The sequence below is a fragment of the Hylobates moloch genome, unplaced genomic scaffold, assembly GCF_009828535.3.
Source record: "Hylobates moloch isolate HMO894 unplaced genomic scaffold, HMol_V3 SCAFFOLD_71, whole genome shotgun sequence".
Lineage (NCBI taxonomy): Eukaryota > Metazoa > Chordata > Mammalia > Primates > Hylobatidae > Hylobates > Hylobates moloch.
The window spans coordinates 228426-242028 of NW_026652346.1; the positions used below are offsets into that span (position 1 = coordinate 228426).

General features: G+C 56.9%; 2 protein-coding genes across 7 annotated transcripts in view; both read left to right on the forward strand.

Moving 5' to 3' along the window:
* LOC116463846 (solute carrier family 12 member 9) overlaps window positions 1-11337 on the forward strand; it is a 59675-nt gene extending 48338 nt beyond the window's left edge. For 4 of the 6 annotated variants that reach the window (XM_058434887.1, XM_032147112.2, XM_058434888.1 and 1 more), the window contains 10 exons: window positions 1020-1328; window positions 2927-3034; window positions 3143-3254; window positions 3971-4128; window positions 4236-4318; window positions 5166-5290; window positions 5440-5632; window positions 5781-5955; window positions 6727-6873; window positions 9772-11337. In XM_058434887.1, coding sequence (XP_058290870.1) covers window positions 1020-1328; window positions 2927-3034; window positions 3143-3254; window positions 3971-4128; window positions 4236-4318; window positions 5166-5290; window positions 5440-5632; window positions 5781-5955; window positions 6727-6873; window positions 9772-10658 — 2297 coding nt within the window. In that variant the 3' untranslated portion in view covers window positions 10659-11337. Of the gene's footprint in view, window positions 1-5; window positions 1329-2915; window positions 3035-3142; window positions 3255-3970; window positions 4129-4235; window positions 4319-5165; window positions 5291-5439; window positions 5633-5780; window positions 5956-6726; window positions 6874-9771 lie in introns of those variants that run through there. The other 2 variants (XM_058434890.1, XM_058434889.1) reach the window with 2 other exon arrangements.
* Window positions 11338-11442: 105 nt separating this feature from the next.
* Window positions 11443-13603, forward strand: part of LOC116463836 (thyroid receptor-interacting protein 6) — a 7574-nt gene continuing 5413 nt past the window's right edge. The window contains exons 1-4 of the mRNA XM_058434871.1: window positions 11443-11662; window positions 11912-12039; window positions 12159-12284; window positions 12542-12913. Coding sequence (XP_058290854.1) covers window positions 11554-11662; window positions 11912-12039; window positions 12159-12284; window positions 12542-12913 — 735 coding nt within the window. The 5' untranslated portion in view covers window positions 11443-11553. The remainder of the gene's footprint in view (window positions 11663-11911; window positions 12040-12158; window positions 12285-12541; window positions 12914-13603) is intronic.

Below are 13603 nucleotides of genomic sequence, written 5' to 3' on the forward strand. Positions count from 1 at the left end.
GATCTGGGCAGTGCTGCGGGTTTGCAGGGTCTGGGAGTGTGGGATCGTGAGGGAGAAGGTCCTCTCCAGGAGAGGGGCAGACTGAGCCATTACCTTGGCTTTCTGGAGCTTCTGCTGTGTGGCCAGCATTGTGCAGGAGATGTGGACATCCCTGAGATTGTCCTTGCCTGCAGGGAGCTAGCCATCTAATTGGAGAGACTGGGCTAAGATTCTTAAAATTGACAGAGACCACCAGGGAGAGCTAAGACGCTAGGATGGAGCTAAAAGGGAAGTGGGGAAGGTGGTCTCTCTGATAGCAGGTGGGCAGAGGAGGGCTTGTCTTGCTTTGGGTCATGGTTAGGGCTGGGTCCCTTCTTATTTATTTATTTATTTTGAGATGGAGTCTTGCTTTGTTGCCCAGGCTGGAGTGCAGTGGTATGATCTCTGCTCACTGCAACCTTTGCCTCCCTGGTTCAAACGATTCTTTTGCCTCAGCCTCTTGAGTAGCTGGGATTACAGGCACTCACTACCACGCCTGGCTAATGTTTGTATTTTTAGTAGAGACGGGGTTTCACCGTGTTGGCCAGGCTAGTCTCGAACTCCTGACCTCAAGTGATCCACCTGCCTCAGCTTCCCGAAGTGTTGGGATTACAGGCGTGAGCCCCAGCGCCCCGCCCCTTCTTCTTTTTTTTTTTTTTTTCTTGAGACAAGGTCTCACTCTGTCACCCAGGCTGGAGTGCAGTGGTACCATCTCGGCTCAATGCAACTTCTGCCTCCCGGGCTCACGCGATTCTCCCACCTCAGCCTCCTAGTAGCTGGGACTACAGGCATGCCTCCCCATGCCTGGCTAATTTTTGCAGTTTTTGTGGAGCTGGGATTTCACAATGTTGCCCAGGCTAGTTTTAAACTCCTGGACTGAAGCGATCCTCCCACCTCGGCCTCCCAAAGTGCTGGAATTATAGGCATGAGCCGCCCACCATGCCCAGCCGGTGGGGTGCGTTAGGATCGGGCCTTCTAACTCTGTCCCTACCTCTCTCCAGATGCCACAGGGCCCAGTGGGCTCCGGGTCCTGCCCCAGGGCTACGGCTGGAACCTGCTGTATGGCTCCCTGCTGCTGGGCCTTGTGGGTGGGGTCTGCACCCTGGGAGCCGGCCTCTACGCCCGGGCCTCATTCCTCACATTCTTGCTGGTCTCCGGCTCCCTGGCCTCCGTGCTCATCAGCTTTGTGGCTGTGAGGCCGAGGGACATCCCCTTGACCCCTCGGCCTGGCCCCAATGGCTCCTCCCTGCCGCCCCGGCTTGGCCACTTCACCGGCTTCAACAGCAGTACCCTGAAGGACAACTTGGGTGGTGAGCTGGGCACTGCCGTGGCAGGGATCTCGGGGTGAGGGGTGGGCAAGCGTCGGGGCTGGGCCCTTAAAAATCTCTGGATGAGCACAGGTGTCAGAGGGAATGGAAGGCAGGAGATCTGGACTGCAGAGCAGTGCAGTTTAATTCAAGCCTGTCTAGCGTGTGTTTGGCTGGCGGCACAGGAGGAAGCCCACAAAACAGTCCCTGCTTTAGAGGAACTTGTGTTCTAGCTGAGGAGAGACGTGCATTCAAGAATTAGTTAAATAGCACAGTAAGGCCCAGCATGACTTAAACAGATCAGGATCTCCCAGGAGTGGAGAGAAGGGAGGCCTGACTATGGGCTGGGGAGGGCAGGAGCCAGGGAGCTGGAGGTGGCCTGAGATAGACAGGTGGGGGATTCAGAAAGAGCTTGAGACCAGGTGCAGTGGCTCACGCCTGTAATCCCAGCATTCTGGGAGGCCGAGGCAGGAGGATCACCTGAGGTCAGGAGTTTGAGACCAGTCTGGCCAACATGGTGAAACCCTCTCCCTGTCTCTACTAAAAACACAAAAATTAGCTGGGCACGCTGGCTTGCACCTGTAGTGCCAGATACTCGGGAAGCTGAGGGAGAATTGCTTGAACCCAGGAGGAGGAGGTTTCAGTGAGCTGAGATTGCACCACTGCACTCCAGCCTGGGCAACAGAGTGAGGTTCCGTCTCCAAAAAAAAACCATAAAATAAAAATACAAAAATTATCCAGGGGCGGTGGTGTGCGCCTGTAGTCCCAGCTACTCAGGAGGCTGAGGCATGAGAATCTCTTGAACCCGGGAGGCAGAGGCTGCAGTGAGCTAAGATCGCCACCACTGCCCTCCAGCCTGGGCTTCAGAACGAGACTCCGTCTCAAAAAGATAAGTAGGCTGGGTGCAGTGGCTCCCGCCTGTAATCCCAGTACTTTCGGAGGTCGAGGCGGGTGGACCACCTGAGGCCAGGAGTTCAAGATCAGCCTGGCCAGCATGGTGAAACCCCATCTCTACTAAAAATACAAAAATTAGCCAGGCGTGGTGGCGGGCACCTGTAATCCCAGCTACCTGAGAGGCTGAGGCAGGGGAATTGCTTGAACCTGGGAGGCAGAGGTTGCAGTGAGCCGAGATCGCACCACTGCACTCTGGCCTGGGTGACACAGTGAGACTCCGTCTCAAAATAAATAAATAAATAAAATTAAAAAGTTAGATGGGCATGGTGGTGCACACCTGTAGTCCCAGCTACTTGGCAGACTGAGGCAGGAGGATCGCTCTAGCCCAGGAGGTAGAGGTTGCATTGAGCTACGATGGTGCCACTGCACTCCAGCCTGGATGACAGAGCAAGACCCTGTCTCTAAAAAATAAGTAAATAAATAAAAGAGCATGGATTAAGGTCTGGAGGGAGGAATATCGGCGCATTGGGGGGACGTGGCAATGTGTCTGGCTGACCCAGGGCCAGTGCAGGAACAGGCTGGGGTCTTAGTGAGGGCAGTGCAGGGGAGGCGAGAGGACCGTGGGAATGTGTGGAGAGGGTGGCTAAGAGGCCTGGATCCCTGAGAGGGATGCTGATGCGCTCTCCTCCCTGGGAGGATCCTCCTAGCTGGCTATGCTGAGGACTACACCACGGGAGCCATGATGAATTTTGCCAGCGTCTTTGCTGTCCTCTTTAACGGCTGTACAGGCATCATGGCTGGGGCCAACATGTCAGGTGAGAGTCCCTGCCTGCTGCCTCCTGGGGGTTTGGGGCTGCCACCGTGAGGGACCCAGGGGGATGGCTGGAGGGCTGACCTCACTCCCTCTGCTCCCCCCTCTCCAGGGGAGCTGAAGGACCCCAGCCGGGCGATCCCTCTGGGCACGATCGTCGCCGTCGCCTACACCTTCTTCGTCTATGTCCTGCTTTTCTTTCTCTCCAGCTTCACTTGTGACAGGTGTCTGGGGAGGGATGGGGGTGGAGTGTCGAACAAGATTGGTGCACCTGGGTCACCAAGGGAAACACAGGCTGGGGGGCTGGGGAGCAGAAACCCAGCTTGTTGGGGTGGACGGTGGCTACCGGCGATTGACAACCGGCGATTGATAGCCAGCAGCTGCCGTGGACCTAGTACTGTTGCAGGCACTCAGCTTGGGAGTGAGGGTGGGTAGTGGCTTTCTACCCAGTTTGCATTTCCACAAATATTTGGCCTCTTGTGCATATACCATTAGGTATGACAGCCAGGTGAGGTGGCTCACACCTGTAATCCCAGCACTTTGGGAGGCTGAGGCAGGAGGATCGCTGGAGCCCAGGAGTTCCAGACCAGCCTGGGCAACAGAGCAAGAGCCTCCGGCCAAATACAAAAATTAGCTAGGTGTGATGGCAAATGCTTGTAGTCCTGGCTACTTGGGAGGCTGAGGTGGGAGGATTGCTTGAGTCCAAGAGGTCGAGGCTGCAGTGAGCTATGATTACAGCACTACACTTTAGCCTGGGGGTTGGAGTGAGACCTTGTCTCTTAAAAAACCACTGAGTGATTAAATCCAAGGCCGCCCAGTGAATACCAGGCGTATCCCTTTAGCACGTTTGATACCTGAGTCTGATCCTTAAGATCACAGCTAGAGATTTTCTTACCCCATGACGCATGATCATCCATGCCCTCCTTTTCCTCCTTCCTAGAACCCTGCTGCAGGAAGACTATGGGTTCTTCCGCGCCATCAGCCTGTGGCCCCCACTGGTGTTGATCGGAATCTATGCCACGGCGCTCTCAGCATCCATGAGCTCGCTCATTGGTGCCTCCCGCATCCTCCATGCCCTGGCCCGGGATGACCTCTTTGGTGGGTTCTGTGCCTCCTTGCTGGCTCAGAGCACGCCTTCCCTTGTCTGTCTCTCTGTCCCCGCTGAGCCCTGGCTGATGTGTCTGCTGTGGATTCTGTTTTTCTAGGAGTGATCTTGGCGCCGGCCAAGGTTGTGTCCCGAGGGGGAAACCCCTGGGCGGCTGTACTGTATTCTTGGGGCCTGGTGCAGGTGAGCCTTCTCCTTCAAGGGGCCCTTTCCCTCACCCCACCAGCTGATAGGATGGGGGTGCAGTTAGATGCAGGTTGGGAGACAGATGCAAAGACAAATGCGTATGCACTTGGGGGTGCACTGGCACTCTGCAGTGTTCACTGGCACTTTATGGGGTTCACCAGCATTTTGCAGGTTGCCCCAGTGCTTTGCAGGGTTCATTGGCACCCTGGGGGTTCACTGGCACTTTTCGGGGTACACGGGCATTTTGCAGGGTTCACTGACACTTTATGGGGTATACTAGTATTTTTCAGGGTTCACTGGCACTTTGTGGGGTGCCCCAGCACTTTGAGGGATTCACTGGCACTCTGTGGGATGTACCAACACTTTGTGGGGGTTCACTGATCCTTTGGAGGTTTGGTGGCACTCTGTGGGGGTGCATTGGCCCTTTCTGGGGTTCATTGACACTGGGGGTACACTTGCACTTTGCAGGGCTCACGGGCACTTTTCAGGGTTCACTGACACTTTGGGGTACACTGGCACTCTCTGGGGTTCATTGACACTTTGGGGATGCGCTGGCACTTTGCATGGTTCACGGGTACTTTCCAGGGTTCACTGACACTTTGGGGGTACACTGGCACTTTCTGGGGTTCACTGACACTGGGGATACACTGGCACTTTTGGGGTTTAATAGCATTTGGGGGGTTCATTGACACTTTGGAGGTGCACTGGCCTTTGCAGGGTTCACTGGCACTTTCTGGGGCTCATTGACACTTTGGGGGTACACTGGCATTCTTTGGTGTTCACTGGCATTTTGGGGGTACACTGGCACGTTGGATCAACGGCACGCCTCTTGGCCCTTGCCCAGCTGGTTCTCCTGGCCGGGAAGCTAAACACGCTGGCCGCTGTGGTCACTGTCTTCTACCTGGTGGCCTATGCTGCCGTGGACCTGTCCTGCCTGAGCCTGGAGTGGGCCTCGGCTCCCAACTTCCGGTGAGAGACTCAGAGACCTGTGTCCCCAGAGAGAAGAAGGGAGGAATGGGAAAACAGGGAGGACTCGGGCTCAGGCGTGGGGCTGGGGACTGCAGCCTCGAGTACGGCCAGCCCTGAGTTTCCGTCCCTCCTCCCCTCCATGCCCGCAGCCCCACCTTCAGCCTGTTCTCCTGGCACACCTGCCTGCTGGGGGTGGCCTCCTGCCTGCTCATGATGTTCCTCATCAGTCCTGGCGCGGCCGGTGGCTCCCTGCTCCTCATGGGTCTGCTGGCTGCCCTGCTCACCGCGCGAGGAGGCCCCAGTAGCTGGGGCTATGTCAGCCAGGCCTTGCTTTTCCACCAGGTACGGGGAGCTGGTGGGGCGGTGGGGAGACGGGAGGTGGTCAAAGAACCCCTCTCTTTGGCTGGAGTTGGTGCTCCCGTCCAGGAGGTGCTGAACGGGGCTGTGTATTTGATCCTGCCACTTCCCCACCGCCTCACCCCATACCCAGGTGCGTAAGTATCTGCTCCGGCTGGACGTCCGGAAGGATCACGTGAAGTTCTGGCGGCCCCAGCTGCTGCTCCTGGTGGGGAACCCCCGGGGCGCCCTGCCTCTGCTGCGGTTGGCCAACCAGCTTAAGAAGGGGGGGCTCTACGTGCTGGGCCATGTCACCCTGGGAGACCTTGGTGAGCTGCCTTCCCACTCACTCACTCACTCCCATTCTTCTCTCCCCCTACCCTTTTTTTTTTGAGATGGAGCTTCGTTCTGTTGCCCAGGCTGGAGGGCAGTGGGATGATCTTGGCTCACTGCAACCTCCACCTCCCAGGTTCAAGTGATTCTCCTGCCTTAGCCTCCTGAGCTGGGATTACAGGCACACACCACCATGCCTGGCTAGTTTTTGTATTTTTAGTAGAGAAGGGGTTTCACCATGTTGGCTAAGCTAGTTTCGAACTCCTGACCTCAAATGCTCTGCCCATCTCGGCCTCCCAAAGTGCTGGGATTGTAGGTGTGAGCCACCACGGCCAGAACCCCTCCCCTCCTTTTTTTTTTGAGACAAGGTCTTGCTCTGTCACCCAGGCTGGAGGGCAGTGGTGCCATCAGAGTTCACTGCAGCCTCAACCTCTTGGGCTCAAGTAATCCTCCTGCCTTGGCCTCCTGAGTAGCTAGGACTACGGGTGTGTGCCACCAGGCCTGGCTAATTTGTAGAGATGAGGTCTCTTTTTGTTTCCCAGGCTGGTCTAGAACTCCTGACTCAAGCAACCCTCCCACCTTGGCCTCCCAAAGGGCAGGGATTACAGGCATGAGCCACGACACCAGCCCCTCTGCCCCTTTTATCTCCTTTCCCATGACCCCTCCAAGCAGCCATAGCCCTGCCCAGGCCCATCTGTGATTTGGACTCTAGGAGACATTGAGTTTGGCCAACACTGGCTACCTTCCTTTCCTCATCTTCTCTGTAGACTCCCTGCCCTCGGACCCTGTACAGCCACAGTACGGGGCATGGCTCAGCCTGGTGGACCGTGCCCAGGTGAAGGCTTTTGTGGATCTAACCCTCTCACCCTCCGTGCGCCAGGGGGCTCAGCATCTGCTGCGAATCTCCGGCCTCGGTGAGCTGCTTTTCCCTGGATGCCCTCGGCCCTCCTCTGTGGCCACTTCAAATCTCCGCTGCCCTCCCCTAGAGAGTCAGCCACAGATTGCAAACTGCAAAAGGACCTTATAGTCGAGAGCAGATAAGACAGTGCTCAAAGATAATAGCCTCAGACAGTGTGTGATAAGGTCTAATAGGAGATGCTAGGGACTAGCGATGGGGTGGGCGATGCTGTTGCGGTTTTTTTTCCTTCTTCTTCTTTTTTTTTTTTTTTTGAGACGGAGTCTTGTTCTGTCTTGCCCAGGCTGGAGTACAGTGGCACGATCTTGGCTCACTGCAGCCTCTACCTCCCAGGTTCAAGTGATTCTCCTGTCTCAGCCTTCCAAGGAGCTGGGACTATAGGCACGTGCTACCATGCCTGGCTAATTTTTGTATTTTTAGTAAAGATGGGGGTTTCACCATGTTGCCCAGGCCAGTGTCGAGCTCCTGACCTCAGGTGATCCACCCGCCTCGGCCTCCCAAAGTGCTGGGATTACAGGCATGTGCCACTGTGCCTGGCCTTTCCTTCTTTTTTTTTTTTTTTTCTGATCCAAAAATTGGGGCGTGGGCACTGAAGAGTGTATTTTTGGGGACAATGGAGCATTATTTGAATCTGCAGCTGCCTCATCAAATCAGATGGTTTTTAACTACCAGTGTTCAGAGGAAGGCAGGCCAGCCACGATACACTGATGTGGCCAGCAAAGGTTTTGCAGAGAGATGGTAATTCAGCCAGACTTTGAAAGGGGTTGGGATGTAGGAGATATAACATGTCTCCCCTGCCCCCGCCACCCGAAGCCACAAAGGATGCCGGAGGCTGTGTGGGGCGGAAGTTTGTGGATGGAGCGGTGAATTCTCAGCTTTTAGCGCTGAGGCCACCAGGGTTATCTATGCTCAGTCACTGCCTTCTCCCTTAATCCTGGACCAGTGCCCGTCACCAAAGTGCATGCTTCCTTCTCTATTCAGAGTCTGGCTAAAGTTCAACAGTGTTGGACATTGCCCAGTTCAGTGTAAATCAGAACCCTGAGAAATACTCAGGAGGGGGCGTGACTAGTTTATTTTGCAAGATCAGCTGGAGTTCACACCTGCCGAGATGTTTTGGGGTGTCATCAAGCATCATTGACCCACAGAGCATCTGAGAGCCTGGTCTTCACTTTTTGTGCAGAGACCACAATGCTCATGAAATTTTTCCTGTGGAAGATATCAGGTTGGTGCAAAAGCAATTGCGGTTTTTGCTTTTTTTTTTTTTTTTTGGACAGGGTCTCACTCTGTTGCCCAGGCTGGAGTGCAGTGGCATGATGTCGGCTCACTGCAACCTCTGCCTCCCGGGTTCAAGCGATTCTCCTATCTCAGCCTTCCAAGTAGCTGGGACTGCAGATACATGCCAGCATGTCCAACTAATTTTTGTATATTTTTGATAGAGATGGGGTTTCACCACATTGACCAGGCTAATCTCGAACTTCCAACCTCCAGTGATCCGCCCGCCTCAGCCTCCCAAAGTGCTGGGATGCCATTTTAATGGGAAAAAAAACCCGCAATTACTTTTGCACCAACCTATTCCAATAAGAGGAAAAGTATTTCCTTTAAATGGTGGATTCTCCTGTCATAGAAAATTTGATTTATGGGTTGAGCAATGTTTGTTTCATGAGAAGGGGTCTTGGAAGAGGTCTCCACGTCTCCCTGTAAACTCAGCCTGGTTCAAGGGAGCAATTATCTGATTCCACAAGGGTTGTTCAAAAATTAAGAACCAAGAGCTTGTCAGCAGGGACTTGGAGCATTGTGGTTGGCACGTGCCCAGCTCGGTGGCTCAGAGTGTGGCTTCTCATGCTGGGTGGAGGCGGATTGCGTTGACCTACCTGCCCCAGTACCTACCAGATGTGAGCCTGTGGGCGAGTGACTTCATTGCTTGGTGCTTTGGGCTCCTTATCAGTAAAAAGAGGAGACTAAATATTACCTACCTCATAACATTACTTCAAGGTTCAAATAAGTTAAAATACAAAGTGCTTTCTATAGGACATAGCCCCTGGTAAGCGGATACCATGCAATGAACCACCATGATTAGGGTTTTGGTAAAACCTACTAGGGTTAGGGTTTACTGCAGTAAACATCCTGGGTAGCCCTGTTTCTTTTTTCTTTTTGAGATGGAGTCTCGCTCTGTTGCCCAGGCTGGAGTGCAGTGGCGTGATCTCAGCTTACTACAACCACCACCTTCCGGGTTCAGGCAATTCTCATGTCTCAGCCTCCTGAGTAGCTGGGATTATAGGCGCCCACCACAATGCTCGGCTAATTTTTGTATTTTTAGTAGAGAGAGCATTTCACCGTATTGGCCAGGCTGGTCTCAAACTCCTGACCTCAGGTGATCGATGTGCCTCAGCTTCCCAAGATGCTGCGATTACAGGTGTGAGCCACTGCGCCCTGCCTGGTCCATTTTCTCATCTTCCCATAGCAGAGTCTGGGACGCTATTACCCTGGGGATTCAGGTCATGAGCTTGGCTGATCAGGGTGTCTGATTTGCACAATGGAGTCAAACTCGCATCCCCTACCATGAAACAGATGCCCTGCTAGAAGCCGGGAGTGGACAGCATCCTACTCTCCATAGAATTGGAGTGCTCATTAGTGGCAAGAATCCTAATGCGAACTTTGCCTGTTTAAGTGGAGGAGATTAGTCACCGAGATAATAAAATAAGTGCATGTGAAAGTGTTTAGGAAAAATGAAAAGTCATTATGCAAATGTGCCGAATGTTGCTGTAAGAGCCCGTACACAGTGGGAATGTCATACCTATGGCTGACACACCTTGCTGTCAGTGTGTGGGAGCGTGGTGTAAACTTAGCCTGTGAGCCTGACTCCTGTCTGTTCTTGCCTTCCCCGCTCTGCCCCCAGGCGGCATGAAGCCCAACACGTTGGTCCTGGGTTTCTACGATGATGCTCCCCCGCAGGACCATTTTCTGACAGACCCGGCTTTCTCTGAGCCTGCGGACAGCACCAGGGAGGGCAGTTCCCCAGCTCTGAGCACCCTGTTCCCTCCTCCCCGGGCTCCTGGCAGCCCCCGGGCTCTCAGTCCCCAGGACTACGTGGCCACGGTGGCCGATGCCCTCAAGATGAACAAGAATGTGGTGCTGGCCCGGGCCAGCGGGGCCTTGCCCCCTGAGCGGCTGAGCCGGGGGTCTGGGGGCACCTCTCAGCTGCACCACGTGGACGTGTGGCCCCTCAACCTGCTGCGGCCCCGGGGTGGGCCCGGCTATGTGGATGTCTGTGGCCTCTTCCTGCTGCAGATGGCAACCATCTTGGGCATGGTGCCTGCTTGGCATAGCGCCCGGCTCCGGATCTTCCTGTGCCTGGGGCCTCGGGAGGCGCCTGGGGCGGCCGAGGGGCGGCTGCGGGCACTGCTGAGCCAACTGAGGATCCGGGCTGAGGTGCAGGAGGTGGTGTGGGGCGAGGGGGCCGGGACCGGGGGACCCGAGGCAGAGGAGGAAGGGGACTTTGTGAACAGTGGGCGGGGAGACGTGGAGGCAGAGGCCCTGGCACGCAGTGCCAACGCCCTGGTTCGGGCCCAGCAGGGGCGTGGCACAGGAGGAGGGCCGGGTGGGCCGGAGGGTGGGGATGCTGAGGGCCCCACCACAGCCCTCACCTTCCTGTACTTGCCTCGGCCGCCCGCCGATCCTGCCCGATACCCCCGCTACCTGGCGCTACTGGAGACTCTAACCCGAGACCTGGGCCCCACGCTGCTGGTTCATGGGGTCACTCCAGTCACCTGCACTGATCTCTGATGCCCCTGCCTCCAGGGCTAGGTAGAGAGGGCCCAGGCAGGTGGCCTATCCTGATCCTTGGAGGAGGAGGAAGAGGAGGAGGGAAGCACTGTGTCCCTTGGCCCTGCCCTTGGGACGTGGAGCCCAGGGGAGGTTTGAAGGGGATCCTGGGCTTGGGCATCACGCCCACCTCCTTTGGCAGAGGGACCCCAGCACTAACTCTGGGCGGCTGTCCCCACCGTGCAGGGGAGGGAGTCCGCAGCCTCCCTTCACTGGTGCCTTGACGCTAGGGGCCAGGCCTCCTCCGTGACTCTGGGCTACCTCAGTTTCCCCACTTTGGCCAGACTCACCGACCCACTGGGGTGGTGATGTTTTCGTTCTGTTTTATTTTTCTAACTCTGCTGACCATGAATAAAAGACCAAAACACTACAGGCTGGCTGAGCAGTGCTGGTGGGTAGCTGAGAGGGAGGGGGTGGGAAGGGAGAGCTCTGTAGAGGGGTGGAGATCGGAGCCTTCAGCCTCCCGCAGCGAGGCTGCCACGTGCAGGGCTGGGGCGCGGGGCCCGGGCGCATCCGTGGACTTGGAGGCTGGCTCGGGCCCGCACCTCCCATCCCCAGCTGCCCGCAACCCCCAGTGACTCAGGCTCCCCCGGACAGCCCTCCCTTCTCGGCAGGAGGGGGCCGACTCGGGGAGAAATGGCAGTTTAGGGCCTAGGGGCCACGTGACTCTCCCCCAGGAATGTGATGACGTCATCGGGGGCGTGGTCGTCCCCAAAATTAGGGAGGAAGAGGAAAAAAAAAAGGCAGAAAAAGTTTTCTTTTTTGGAGTCCCAAACGAGGTGCGGGACGGACGAGGGGGTGAAGGCCAGAGGCTCGGGGCTTCAAGACCGCTGTCTGGAGTCCCCCGTTCCAGGCCATGTCGGGGCCCACCTGGCTGCCCCCGAAGCAGCCGGAGCCCGCCAGAACCCCTCAGGGAAGGGCGATCCCCCGAGGCACCCCGGGGCCACCACCGGCCCAGGGAGCAGGTAAGGCAGCCCTCTTCAGACAGAAGAGCCACCCAGCTGTGGCGCTCACCTCTGTCCTCCGGCTCCAGGCTCCCGCCCTGCCTGCTTCCTCCTGCCCCTTCCCCAAGCCGGGGGGAACAGCCGCCTGCGCTCTCTTGGGACCCTAGATTTGGGGGAGGAGGTAACGAGGGGCGGAGAGGGCGGCTCCCCAAATGTACACCCCTCCTGTCCTCCGCCACCCCACCTTTGATCTCTCTTCCCTCAACCCAGCACTCCAGCCCCACCCCAGGGTCAATTTTTGCCCCCTCCCATCTGAGCAGTGTTACCAGGCCCCAGGGGGACCGGAGGATCGGGGGCCGGCCTGGGTGGGGTCCCATGGAGTACTCCAGCGCACGCAGGTGAGAACTGGGATTGTGGGGTGGGACGTGAGGGGTCCCCTAGAACTGAGTCTGAGGGACCCAGGACAGGAGAAGGCCTATGGTAATTTGCATTCTTCCTGCTCTGGCTCCATCCTCAGGGGCTCCCTGCAGACAGGGGGGGCCTTCGCCCCGGAAGCCTGGACGCTGAGATAGACTTGCTGAGCAGCACGCTGGCCGAGCTGAATGGGGGTCGGGGTCATGCTCCACAGCGACCAGACCGACAGGTGACTCTGCCCCTCCTCCCCATCAGCACCCTGCTCCCTTCTCTGGACTCTTAGACCCAGCCCGATCCCCCCATGTGTGTAATGTGTACCCCAGCATGGAGGAAGCGTGGCTGCAAGTACCAACATGTCAGCCACTTGAGGACGGGACCTTGTCAAATGCAAAAGCCTGTACTTCCCCACACCCAGGGTCATTTCCACAAATGTGGGTCCTGGAGTGGGGTCCTTGCTTAGGAATTCTGGCCTGCGTTTCTCCTCAGGCATACGAGCCCCTGCCACCTCCTGCCTACCGCACGGGCTCCCTGAAGCCGAACCCAGCCTCGCCGCTCCCAGCGTCTTCCTATGGGGGCCCCACTCCAGCCTCTTACGCTACCGCCAGCACCCCGGCTGGCCCGGCCTTCCCCGTGCAAGTGAAGGTGGCACAGCCAGTGAGGGGCTGCGGCCCACCCAGGCGGGGAGCCTCTCAGGCCTCTGGGCCCCTCCCGGGCCCCCACTTTCCTCTCCCAGGCCGAGGTGAAGTCTGGGGGCCTGGCTATAGGAGCCAGAGAGAGCCAGGGCCAGGGGCCAAAGAGGAAGCTGCTGGGGTCTCTGGCCCTGCAGGAAGAGGAAGAGGAGGCGAGCACGGGCCCCAGGTAAGCCCTGGGGAACTGGGATTTCAGGCCCTACAGACAATGGGACACTGATTGGGTGGGGTGGCTGGTGGTGTTTTAGGGGGCTTTTTTTTTTTTTGAGACAGAGTTTTGCTCTTGTTTACCCAGGCTGGGGTGCAGTGGTGCCATCTTGGCTCACTGCAACCTCTGCCTCCCGGGTTCAGGTGATTCTCCTGCCTCAGCCTCCCGAATAGCTGGAATTACAGGCACGCGCTGCCACGCTTGGCTAATTTTTGTATTTTTAGTATAGACGGGGTTTCACTAAAACCCCAGTTTGTTGGCCAGGCTGGTCTCGAACTCCCGATTTCAGGTGATCCACCCGCCTCAGCCTCCCAAAGTGCTGGAATTGCAGGCGTGAGCCACCGCGCCTGGCCAAGGGGCTGGTTTTGGAGCAGAGTCAGAGATCTGGGATGTGGAATAGGTAAGGGCAGGGCAGTGTGGGGTCAGGGCAGGGCGGTGCAGGGGAGCAGGATAGAACTGCCCACTGGGGCCGAGCGCGGTGGTTCACGCCTGTAATCCCAGCACTTTGGGAGGCTGAGGTGGGTGGATCACCGGAGGTCGCGAGTTCAAGACCAGCCTGACCAACATGGAGTAACCTTGTCTCTACTAAAAATACAAAATTAGCCAGGCATGGTGGGGCGTGCCTGTAATCCCAGCTACTCCGGAGGTTGA